The sequence below is a fragment of the Clytia hemisphaerica genome, unplaced genomic scaffold (assembly GCF_902728285.1).
Source record: "Clytia hemisphaerica strain Z4C2 unplaced genomic scaffold, Clytia hemisphaerica genome assembly, whole genome shotgun sequence".
Lineage (NCBI taxonomy): Eukaryota > Metazoa > Cnidaria > Hydrozoa > Leptothecata > Clytiidae > Clytia > Clytia hemisphaerica.
Window position 1 is genome coordinate 765,681 of NW_027104383.1, and position 12,779 is coordinate 778,459.

Here is a 12,779-nt window from a genome sequence, read left to right on the forward strand (position 1 = left end):
TTCATGAAGGAAACTCGGCTTTAGAATTGATTAATAACCTTCGGAAAGATAAAGTAAAACCTTAATCGACGCTGATACGTGCAGGTCTAATATAGATCATTCAATATGGTATGAAATAAGCTTTCTAATCTCGCTTAAAACATCACGACAATGGAATATCAATCCTCACAAAAGACTTGCAAAGCGGGTTGGCATCCAATTGCCGCCATTTTTTTCAAACTCGAATAATTTGTATTGAAATCGAAGCAGAACTTCAAAACTCAATCTTAAATATACTACCTAGAACAGATCTCTACAGTTATAAAAAGATAATACCTATTTTTGAATAAAAAGCCTATTTTTAACTTAAACAAATTTTAAATCTTCTAAACCACAATGAATATCAACAAAAGCTATGATATTTTGACTACAAATCTATCAAAAGAAAATCTACATTTTGCTAATATTAACCTTTGACACTCTTATCGATTACTACAAGAAGTGATTTCCAAAATCAAAGTAACAGACATGCATTCAAAAGACACAGATAATTTGTACACTAAAATACACAAAAAGCCAACAACAAACTAATTACAATCACGGGTTTCTAATTAAGGAACAAGTTGCACTTCTTTTAGGGAAGTCCTGGCATCTCTGATTTGAACAGAGTTTGACGTCAATGAGCGAGAATAAGAAAATAGTTGAATAATTTTGTGTGGTAGGCGACGATAGGTAAAAAGAAAACCGAAAAAGATCAGGCTTTTTATAGAAAGGTTATGCAAAATAATAATCTAAGGACATTCACAAAACCCACTTTGACGACTGTCAATCCTAACAAATCCGAATCCTCTCTTTTTTAAATAGTAGTATAGTTCACAAGTCACATCTCACAGACTAAAGACTTCGGCGTTGAAGCTGTCAGCCGTTCTAAGAAAACCTCAATACAACCCAGTAGGACTTTATTCGACAAGGAACTTGAAAAAAACAAAAATCCAAAACTACAGCAACAAGCTCCCGTGTAAGCCTTCAAGTCAAAACTAAATACACAATTTGCATGCGTTCGTGCAGTGAAATCAAAAACAAAACATCCTAAAATGTAATCTGATCTTAATACCCAGAATATCAAAGTGCAAAAATAAACAGACAAGGTTAAAACAAATAGGACTGCTTACACTTGTCATACGGTATTTGATGATCCTCGGAACTCCATCATCTTACTCTCAATTCATTGACGAATCCACGCACCCTCGGTGTCATTGCTACTGAAAGTAAATTGAACAAATGTGAGATAAAATGTGAACGCTAAATTCTGAGCAGGAACTACTCTTTCTCCTTCAAAAATATCGAAAATAACAAGTTCAAGACAGTTATAAATGACTTTTGTATGCTGATTTAAAGTATCGTAGTGTAACCAGACCTCAAAAACTTTTCAAGAATTTACCAACAAAATTATCTTGAGCCTTTATCTAAATACGAAAGTTTTGAGTCAAATAGCGCAAGCATTCTGGGAACAATTGGAAAATAGTTTTGATAAAATCTGAAAGAATATTTCTCTACAAAAATGCCTTTTAGTAAATTAAAACTCTACTTACAAATTGCCTAAGATACCCTTAGATTAGAAATGGAAAATTATATAAAAAAATGAAATATCTATAACATCTTATAGCCCTACCTTTCTTTCATTCGTCATTCTCCTCTTTAAGAGGTCAATGAAATGTCATAAAAATTATCGAATAAAAATATTACCGTGTGTAGTTAGTTTTCCTATCCTTTATAATACATATTAAAATCTTTCTCATTTTAAAAGCACCAGGAGTGCAAAATTTAGGTCCTCCCGTCTCACTGAGAGCCGTCTAAGACATTAGAAAGAAAAATTATTATCGGATGGCAATCAAAATTCAACAAAATTTTTCTTAACCATTATCTTGCTAGCAAAAAGTTGATTATTGAAAGTTTACTGACCTGAAATCGCCATACAAGACCAGTGCACTCATAAGTACCTGACCCGGATGTCTTAAAGTTAGCATAATTTTTTTTAACCAATTTGCAAAATTTAAATTATAATCATTATTTTGAAGATTAAATGTTTTGATGATAGCAGCACCATACGGAGCAATCAAAAGTGTTATCCCAAATTTAAACATGAATGATTTGTTGAATTATATAAAAAAGAGCAACCAATTGCAATCCACAGGGAGGGATAAAATGAAGATGACATGAATAGATTTGCTGAATGAATGGTGTTACTATGCGTGATGAATGGTTCATTGACTGTTTTTGGGCTTAAAAATAATCACTCCTATCAGCAGTGGAGGGTAGCAGATCAGGAACGTCCTTTACTTTGAAATCGAGTAGCATTTGTCCGTATCCTTTTCCCTGAAATTAAACATTAACTCGGTTCAATCCTCTTATTTTAAAAATGTATTTAATTAAGAAATATAAATAAACAAGCTACATGCTGAATGGACCTACCTTAAGGGAAGAAATTTTCGCGAGAAGAAATTTTCGCGGAAGAAATTTTCGCGGAATTTAATTTCGCGAATTTGGGCGTAATTCGCGAAATTAAATTCCGCGAAATACACCAAAATTGTTAAATCGCGAAATTAAATTCCGCGAAATTCGATTTTTTTTCTTCTTCTTTTATTTTGTTGTTTTTGACCAGGTATTACCAAAAAAGACGGACACAATTGATTTTTAAGCATTATAACGTGTATTTTTTGTCAAATATAAACAAATATAAACAACTCCGTGCTGCTTAAAAGTTAATCTAAGTTGATAACTTTTTCTCAATCGCGAAATTAAATTCCGTGAAACTTTTGAAATCGACTCATTCGCGAAATTAAATTCCGCGAAATTTGCCATTTTGAAACTCTGATTCGCGAAATTAAATTCCGCGAAAATTTCTTCTCGCGAAAATTTCTTCCCTTAAGGTAACTGAAGAGTGATAAAAGACATAAAACAAAAAAATCCAATGAAAATCTGCAAAAAATTTTTTCTCAAAAATCGAACTCGGCCATGTTTTGAGCATTGCGAAAACGCATCTCTTTGCAAAAAATTAGACTATGAATGAAAATTCGAGAAAATGTCAAAAATCCGGTTTTCCGGCATATTTCCGGCATTTTGGGCCGGAAAGAAATGTTTTTTGACAATCGGGCTCTGTCACATTTTAGGTATTGTCATTTTGCATCAGTGTGCAAAATTTCATAAAAAAATATAAAGTACAGCTCGAGAAATTCAAGAAATACTGTCTTTCCGGCGAAAATAGGTTGTTCCGGCGATTTTTAAATAGTTCCAGCTTCAAAAGTCAATTTTTTTGAAAATTGAAACATGCTTGATGGTGGGCATTGCTATTAATAATGTTTTTGAATGAAAAAACAACCAATTATAAGGAAAAAGTCCAATGAAAATCCAGAAAAACGGCGATTTCCGGCATATTTCCGGCATTTTCGGCCGGAAAAATTTTTTTTCTCAAAAATCGGACTCGGTCATGTTTTGGACATTGTTAATACGCATCTTTGAGCAAAAAATCAGAAAAAACTAATGATAAAATCTCGAGAAAATGCCAAAAAACCAGTTTTTCCGGCGGCCGGAAATTTTCGTCATTGCCATTTTGCATCATTGTGCAAAAAAGTCATGAAAATCTGTCAAGTATAACTCGAAAAAATTAAGGATATCTGTTTCACGCCGGTTTTCGGCTGTTCCGGCGATTTTTAAGGAGTTCCGGATTGAACAAATGATTTTATTGAAAATTAAATGATGCAAAGTTTTGGGTATCACCATAGAGAACCTTTTTGTGTAAAAAAACGATCAAATAAGTTGAAAAAGTGTCACGGAAATACGAAAAAACGGCGATTTCCGGCACATTTCGGGTTCTACAGGCCGGAAAAATTTTTTTTTCGGAAAACGGTTTTCAACATCTTTTCGGCAGTACTAACGCGCCTCTATGTACAAAAAATCAAATAAGAAAATCTCGAGAAAATCCCAAAAAACCGCTTTTTTAGTTCTGTTAAAGAAAATACACCCATTTCCTCGATACATACCCTCGAACCAAGAAAATTGGTTTCAAAAATATTAGCTCCTTTAAGATAATTAAAGGTTTACCTGTGGATCAGACCTGAGTGAAGCGATACCACCACCTCCTAAAACATCTTCCATTACAAAGTTGAAGGCGTGAATGCCAGGCAACTCATACCTGAAAGATCATGGATATTTTATGATGAAGTTAAAAATGGCGTCAAAATTTGCAAAGTTACTTTGGAAGCCCATAAAGTTGGTCTAAGTTTTCTAGAGTACTTATTGTCATCTTAAAATTCTACAATACGCTTCAATTAATTGACCAATAAAATGTTTGGATGTCAATTTTTTTTCGTTTTTTTTTAAATTTTCAACTCAGAGCTTTTTTGAATAATTTATCAGGCAAAATATTTGTAACTTTTGATTTCTAATCAACTGATGAATGCATAAGCAAGAAACTTTAAGTATTGAGAAGAAATACACCGTTTCTTTATCTTTATGTAACTTTTAAGACCTATAATTGCTAGATGTGATTTAGAAATTTTGATTTATCAACACGTTTTTTTTGCTTGTAAGCTAACTATTTGCTTGTGATCATGATACCAGAAGTATCGAAACGTCAAGAGTTAACAAAATGTTGTTTTTGTCTTTACTTTTTTTTGAGAAATTTATACCTGGTCACTTTAACTTGAGATGGATCTTCAAAGAAATGTTCGAAATACTTTTGAACGGATTTCGCTGTCAAAACTTCTTTCAGAACTGGATAGAAAGCAGGGTTTCGACACACAACACCTGAAAGAAATTGGGTCAAAATTATTTCATCAATAACTGTATATTCGGTAATGCAAGAGGAGGGGTAACGAAGAATGATTTGGAAGCGTTAAATAATGAGTTTCGGAAAAAAAAGTTTGACTTTACGAGTGATCCAGTTTAGTTACTATTTCAGAGCATAATAACAAAACTTTTATTCAAAAAATCCTAACTTACCGATATTGGCGTTATTTCCTTTATCTCCACTTCGTGTGTAAGCTAAAGCTCCCAAGGGGAAGGTACATTTTCCTTTCATCATTGGCCCTAACAAAGAAGACAAAAGTATAATATTAACAGAACTGCAGAAAGATTTCTTTTTAGCGTTGCTTAGATAAAGGTGAAAAAGAAAATAACAATTGTTGGGTTGGAAATGCACTAAGTATAAACAGAAGACCAGTAAACCCAAATACAATTCCCTTGACGTTGATCATACACGAGTAACAGATTTTTAATAATCAATCATCGACACAAAAAAGGGAGCGTGATTTCAAGCATATTAACAAATACTTCTTGATGTTGTTGGTTCTGTGTCGGCAATAGGTTCGCTTTCTGATGAAGATTCTACTTGAACAGGTGGTTGATACGTCTCCGCATGTTCTCCATTCATATAAATATCTATCTAAAACAACAATTCATTTTTTTGAATAAAAAACATCAAAGTTAAGAGCATTTGTCCGACACATACTTTCAAGAGGACACCACTAACGTAACAATACCTTGACTTGATCTTTAGGATATTGAAGTGAATGCAATTTTAACACCGGTGATCTAAAAAAAAAATAAAAGACAGAGAGCTGATGATTATTTGGCCATAGCTAAAGACAAAGTACTAACTGAAAAGAAACCTTTTTTAGATACAGTCTAATTATAGTTAAATCTCTCCAGGCTTGATTTATTCCAAAAAAACACCAGCTTTTTGACAAATTTAAATCGATTCAAATTAAAGAAACTCTCATGTAAAGAAGCCCCATTATTCAAAAGGGTTTCATTTTAATTTTCTAATAAATGTGAATAGAACGTGAAATTCCATTTCTCTCTTGTTCGAAAAGCTTTTAATTCCAGAGTAACATGAAGAAGCCGAAGAAGAAACTTTTGCGATTTTCGCGAGTTTCGGGTAAATTCGAGAAAGTTATCTCCCCGAAATATTCTGAAATGCTAATTCGTAAAAGTTTATTCTCGCGAGAAAAATACTTTTCCTAAAAATCTGCCTTTTCTCATGAAATTTTCTTTACAACAATTTAATAAGTAATTTTGACACACATTTTAGGCTGGAAAATCTTGAAAAAAAAGTGAACCGTGAAAGTTTTTTCTCGCAAAATAATTTAAAAAGCCGAATTCGCAAAAGTTAATTCTCTTTCTTCCCCTAACGTGGTAAGAGGGATTATCAACAAAGAGGCTTACACAGTCGGTCGTCCACCAACAATAGTAGTCAATCCAGGTGCTGGAATGGAGAAGAAAGTGAAAATTAGACGTTCTTGTCGAATAACTTTCAATGAACTAATTTTGGCAACCCTGTTCCACAAACTGGCAACCCCCTCCCCACACAAAAGTTTTTCAGACAAGATTGATATAGTGACTCGATTATATGAAAGTAGAAAAGGTTGCAAGTTATTACTGACCCATTCCGGTTCCCGCAGGAGCAATCTCCCTTGCAAAGATTTCTAAAGCTTCTTTTTGTTCATGTTCAACGGCTATCCACGAAACAACTTCTCGTGATGGTGAAGCCTGTATATCGAACGAGAAAGTCAAGTTGGTGAAAATGAATACTTCAAAAGGCTTAGAATTTTAGAATTAGAACCACAAAAATCAAGAGTATTGGCAAATTTACCGTATTGTTTTTATTTCGTCCATAGTTATCTTCACTTCCCAGCATCTGAAAACAAATAACAACAAAATACAAACATGAGTTGAGTTGGGTCTAGTTCTATTATCATTGGTAGACTTTAATTCACAAAGTAGATGATGACAGTTTCCTCTTTTATAAGGCTGTATGGACAAGTATGCATCATAAAAAGTTTTAACATAAACATTATTTTCACCTCAATGTTGACTTTCCTAAAATCTTTCAACCCAACTGCTTTGAAAAGGTTCTGGCACCTGGAGTAAAATAAAATCACATTCATGTCAATACCTTAAATGGGTTAATTTTCAGCGGACTTTTTTTCGTGAACTGATGAGAATCCAAAAATTTCGTGAATTGGCCTCTTTTTCGACCAATTTCTTCCAGATAGCCGAAATTCGCGAAAATCGCAAAAAGATTAATCCACACGAAAGTTAATCCACTTAAGGTACATGCGAGCTTTTTGGACAAACATCCATCCTTGAAATTTTAAAAATAATCTTGTTCTTTTTAAGAGCCAAGCGATCTGAAGCGATACTTTCTTTTATTCGTTTGGCTAGTGGAATACATAATAATATTATATATATAATAATAATATTTCAGTACAGTAAACCTTACTTATATCCTACCTAAGAATAATGCTTTCGGCAACACGCTTTCCTTTTGCAGCAGCATGAGGACCAACCACAGGCGAAACAGCAGTTGCTCTGTAACCATCAAGATATGTGGCACTCACCTAGCAAAAGGATTTTCAAAAAGTGAAAAAAGCTCTTGCTAATTGTTTGATGGAACAACTACAAGTCGTATACTGGAGCATCAAGTAAACCTTTCAGTACTAGTGAATAATGCAAGGTGAAGAATAGATCAGTGATCATACATAGAGTATCAAAATATCATACTTTATACGTATCAGATGGCATGCGTCCCGTCACATCAGTAACCCGAACTTGTGGTTCATCTCCAACTGTTATTTGTTCCAATTTGACATTCGAAAAACTACAATTGACATCAGGTAGCTTGTAACAATCTGGGTCGTCAATTTCATAGCAAATCTAGAATGGAAATATAGATAGAATATTCTTTCCGCTATCAAGAAAGGGGTTATAAAAATATTTGATAAAATATACTCTAAATCAAGGTCGTTGCAAAGAAGAACCCCTGGTCCTGATAAAACATTTTGCTGAACCATTAATTCGTGTTATGCTAGGAAAGTTAAATGATCTTATCAATAAGTATCCATTCCCAAAACCAAATTTAACGTCCTTTTAAATTATTTATTAATTCATGATATGCACCACTGGAGAGTCTTCTGAGAACTTTTAAGATTTTCCACCCAATACGTCACTTAAACAATTGAAAAAGTGACGTATTGGGTGGAACAAAAACAGAAAAGTTGCATAATTTCGTGAATTCATTGCAATGATGCATATCATGAATAACAGCAATTAAATCTCGATACCTGTTCTGCAATGACTGATTTGGTGATCAATCCCCCAGTTTTTGGAGGTTTCGTGACAATGAACGAGCCATCACGTTCACATTCTATTATTGGAAATCCAATATTCTCCCTGAAATAAAAAAAAAAAATGGAGACTTAGAGACAATCAGTTTTTAAGATGCGTTGCTGTATTTTTTGACCTGATATACAGATTGGAAATTGAAATCTAACTGATAGAGAAGTTCGTGGTTAATTATTCTTACCAACGTTGGACTAGTTCCCAGTCTGTGAAAATACCACCACTACCTTGTGCTCCACACTCAATTATATGTCCAGCCAAACTAAAAAAGGAAGATTTTTTTATTCTCTTTTTAGAAGTGCATATTTTCTGTTGTACTTTTAGTACGTCTTCAATGGTAAAATTAGCCCAAATCATTATCAAAATACTCCATGGTAGAAAAGTGTAAAAAACAACAACATTCTTAAAAGTATAGGGTGACGGGTGCCAAGAAGGGGGATATGTGTGACCATACAAGCGATTCAAAGAACATGAAATTCTTGCTGGCAACAGTCTAACCTTAGGTCAAATATTTTTCTAAAAATAGAATTCACACAAACACTTATTGCCAGCTTATTGCTGGCTGTAATTGATAGATTGCAAGACTCAACAGGAGTGTTGCTAGCAATATGCTAATAGATTTTGGAAGAATTTTTATGTACTCGAAATTGCTTGGAGATTCACATGACCCTTCCCACACTGTAAACAATAAGCAAAGTTTAGTCAAAGTTTTCCTTATTTCTAATTACCTTCCAGCAGCCATCAGGTTGTAGTCATTCATGTTCCAATTGTACTGAAGAACAAATAGTATATACAATTATTTGTTGAAAAATACCACCTCAAATGAAAATGTCCCTTCTGTAGTTGAGATCTTCCCTCAAAGGGTTACCACACCATCTTAGGTGGTTTAGAGGGCAAGAGTGTTTCCCCTTTTGGTATGAATCATCAAAAGGTACTAAAAAACTAAATAACCAAATGGTTCCTAAATCATTTAGGTAAGCTAAGATTCAATTTGAGTTTCATTCAACAAAAAACTTTTATTTTACTTGCAGTTTGCTTCAGATGGAAGATGAACTTTACACAACAAAGGAGACATACAAATTTCTCAGATTGCATACCTCATGGATAAGAGGTGCCAGAGTAACAGCACTATCCACACAGCGTCCTGTGATAACAATATCTGCACCAAGATCAAGAGCTCTTGCTATAGGACCACAACTGAAAGGCAAATGTTTTAAATTCAAGAAAACAGAAGTTTAAAAATCAGTTTAAAAAGATCAAAATTCCTTTTATCATTGAAGTGACAATTCTTGACAATTAAATTTTTCATACATAAAAATAAAACATCATACCCTAAATATGCATTCATGCTGTGTATATTCTGTGGTAGAGTATCACCCAGTTCTTCTCTCTAAAACCACAAATAAATTTGTTCATACTTTTAAAAAGATTTTCCTTTCTTTTAAAATTTTCATAGGAAATCTATGAGGTCATGGTCTAGCCTTTAAGAAACAGATTTGGGGTAGGATTGCTAATTTCTTAAATCAAAAAAATATATATTCCAAAACCTTGTCTAAGATATCATCTCCAGTGACAACAGCAATATTCATCTTGACACCATGTTTCTCGCATACTTTCTCCAATGCTTTACCGCAAGCTATTGGGTTAATACCACCAGCATTACTGATGACCTTGATTCCTGTTAATAGAAGAAAACAATTCCAACTTATCAATTAAAATATTTTTCAAAGTTTTTTCTTTTGCCTCGAATCTTCTGCAATGGCCTCTATTTCCACACAACACGTTTTTCATTCCAAACCCATACCTCCACTTACTTAGTTTTCAGATTTTTTCATCAATCCTACTTATTCCACTCCCATATACCCAAGAGTAGTATGGATAAGTACAATTTGGTCAACTCAGAAAAAAAAACATTAGGAAAATACATTTAAGACCATAGAAAAGCTCTTTTATGCTTTAATCTTGATGATATTGAAATAACTTATATCTTGACAATTAGAAAAAACTATATCTTCAGAACTGTAATTCATGCATCGAAATAAGGGTTGGAAAGTGCATCGCACTTTTTTTGGCAAAATGGTTTTTGCATCCTGAAATGGATTAATTTTCAATTTTTAGCTTGTAAGTAATCAATAAACCCATTGTAAGTTGCAAAATGCAATACGCTAATTAGATCCTTGTAATTGGACTAAAAAGGTGAAAAACAAAGTTTTAAAACCTTTCTTTTTGATAGCAGGAATCAAAGGTGCCATGGCAAACCTCACAAAATCTGGAGCAAAACCAAAAGCCTAAAAAACAAGTCAAGTGATTTAAAAAATTTCCTTCCTTTGATTTCATTGACTTTATTTAATCATTTAAAATACCTACTGGATTTTTTTCTTTCATCCTAGCCAGTAAGGACATTGTGATTTCTGAGAGATAATCAAACACCAAGTAATCAATATTTCCATGTTGAACAAGTTGTGGGGCTAGAAAAATAAAAAGAATATTCAAGTATTTAAATTGAAATAAGTTTTGTTAATTATTAAGACAAAATGTTTTTCCGCTTATTATTAAGGCATCATGATTTCTTGTAAAACGAAAATGATAAATTTATTGAAAACAAGCTACATGCTGAATGGACCTACCTGAAGATTGATGTAATAAGACAATTGAAAAATAAGAACAATAGTATGAAAATGCAGAATAAGACGAGAACAACTCGAGAAATTCATGGAATCCGGCGATTCTCGGCTGTTCTGGCGATTTTTAGAAAGTTCCTGTACCAAAATCAGTTTCATTGAAAATTGAACCATGCTTAATCGTGGACATTCTTATAAATGATGTTTTTGTTTGAAAAAAACAAAGACATGAAACGAAAAGATCCAATGAAAATCTGCAAAAACGGAAATTTCCGGCTTTTTTGGCCGGAAAAACATTTTCTCAAAAATCGAACTCGGTCATGTTTTGAGCATTGCGAATACGCATCAGTCTGCAAAAAATCTGAGAAAATTAATGATGAAAATTCGAGAAAATGTCAAAAAACCGGTTTTTCCGGCATATTTCCGGCATTTTCGGCCGGAAAAAAATGTTTTTCGAAAATCTGGCTCCGTCACATTTTAGGTATTGCCATTTTGCATCAGTGTGCAAAATTTTATAAAAAAATATAAAGTACAGCTCGAGAAATTCAAGAAATACTGTCTTTCCGGCGAAAATAGGTTGTTCCGGCGATTTTTGAATAGTTCCGGCTTCAAAAATCAGTTTTATTGAAAATTGAAACATGCTTGATGGTGGGCATTGCTATTAATAATGTTTTTGAATGTAAAAACAACCAATTATAAGGAAAAAGTCCAATGAAAATCTAGAAAAACGGCAATTTCCGGCATATTTCCGGCATTTTCGGCCGGAAAAAAATTTTACTCCAAAATCGGACTAGGCCATGTTTTGGGCATTGTTAATACGCATCTTTGAGCAAAAAATCAGAAAAAACTAATGATAAAATCTCGAAAAAGTGCCAAAAAAACAGTTTTTCCGGGATATTTCCGACATTTTCGGCCGGAAAAATTTTTTTTCCGAAAATCGGGCTCCGTCACATTTTGGGCATTGCCATTTTGCATCATTGTGCAAAAAATCAGAAAAAACTAATGAGCCAATCCCGAGAAAAGCTGGCAACAGACGAACGGACGAACGGACGAACGGACATGGGTTAATTTAAAGGACCTCCACCGGGGTACCCGGAGGTAGGTCCAAAAAACATAGGGTGTGGACCCAGTTTTTGAGATATTAAAATTTTAAGTTTTATGACGTCATCAATGATGACATAAAGCAATTTTTCCCTAATTTCTCAAAGAAGATTGTTTGTCTTCAAAGATTTTTATTTGATCTTGAGATCATAGGAATCGCTTTGCTCTAGCTATGTCACTGTTAGTGGCAATCATTCATTTGTACCTTTTAGGAGCTTTGGGAAGACGTGGTAACATTGGAGCATCAAACACAAATCAAAACACTTAAACATTAACTCAATACTTGAGTTTCATTTATTGAAACTGACATTATGAGTGCTTTATTTTAGTTAGAAAAGAGGAAAAAGAGGATAAAAGTAATTTCTCTGAAAGAATTTTAGCTGAGGTAAAAAAACATTCATAACCAAGATCCAACCTGCAACTGATGTATCTCCCCAAAAGCCAGATGCACATCCGATTCTAATTTTTTCATTTGATAGACAAGCAGCAGATTGGTGCATAAACCTTGGTCTTGTTAAACTCAGATTTCTTCTCAAAAAAGTACTGGATATCATTTTTAAAAGATTATTTCATGCTAAAAAAGGCATTTTTAAGATGTTGATAAATAAATTAACATTAAATAAACAAAGCTTGTTCTTTCACTTATTCACAAAATTAATGGCTAAGCTGGCAGCTTTGACAAAACTCGTACATCAAGATTACTGGATTTTGAGTGGGGTTGATTTTACTTTAGCCAAGGTTCTAAGCTAATAGTATAATTTTGACTTTAAAGGCATAGAGTGCAGAGGGGTTGAAGCCCCCCCCCTGAAGGTTCAGCCCCCCCCAGAGATTTAGCCCCCACCAAAATTCGAAATAGACAGCCCCCCTACCAAAATACACAAAAAACAAAAATGTTAG

The 12,779-nt window shown here is 33.6% G+C and overlaps 1 protein-coding gene across 1 annotated transcript; it reads right to left on the reverse strand.

Annotated features, from left to right (window-relative positions):
* Nucleotides 1–1,501: 1,501 nt before the first annotated feature.
* On the reverse strand, nt 1,502–12,456 carry LOC136819264 (uncharacterized). Its single transcript, XM_067075494.1, has 21 exons — nt 12,298–12,456; nt 10,528–10,628; nt 10,379–10,448; nt 9,708–9,838; nt 9,492–9,550; nt 9,258–9,357; nt 8,889–8,932; nt 8,345–8,422; nt 8,103–8,211; nt 7,543–7,695; nt 7,273–7,379; nt 6,843–6,900; nt 6,632–6,676; nt 6,423–6,528; nt 6,205–6,244; nt 5,520–5,571; nt 5,311–5,422; nt 4,981–5,067; nt 4,668–4,785; nt 4,081–4,171; nt 1,502–2,355 (listed from the first exon to the last, which is right to left on the reverse strand). Exons 1-21 carry the CDS (start codon nt 12,434–12,436, stop codon nt 2,263–2,265), a joined length of 1,893 nt encoding a protein of 630 aa, XP_066931595.1. The 5' UTR covers nt 12,437–12,456; the 3' UTR covers nt 1,502–2,262.
* Between the last annotated feature and the right edge of the window lie 323 nt (nt 12,457–12,779).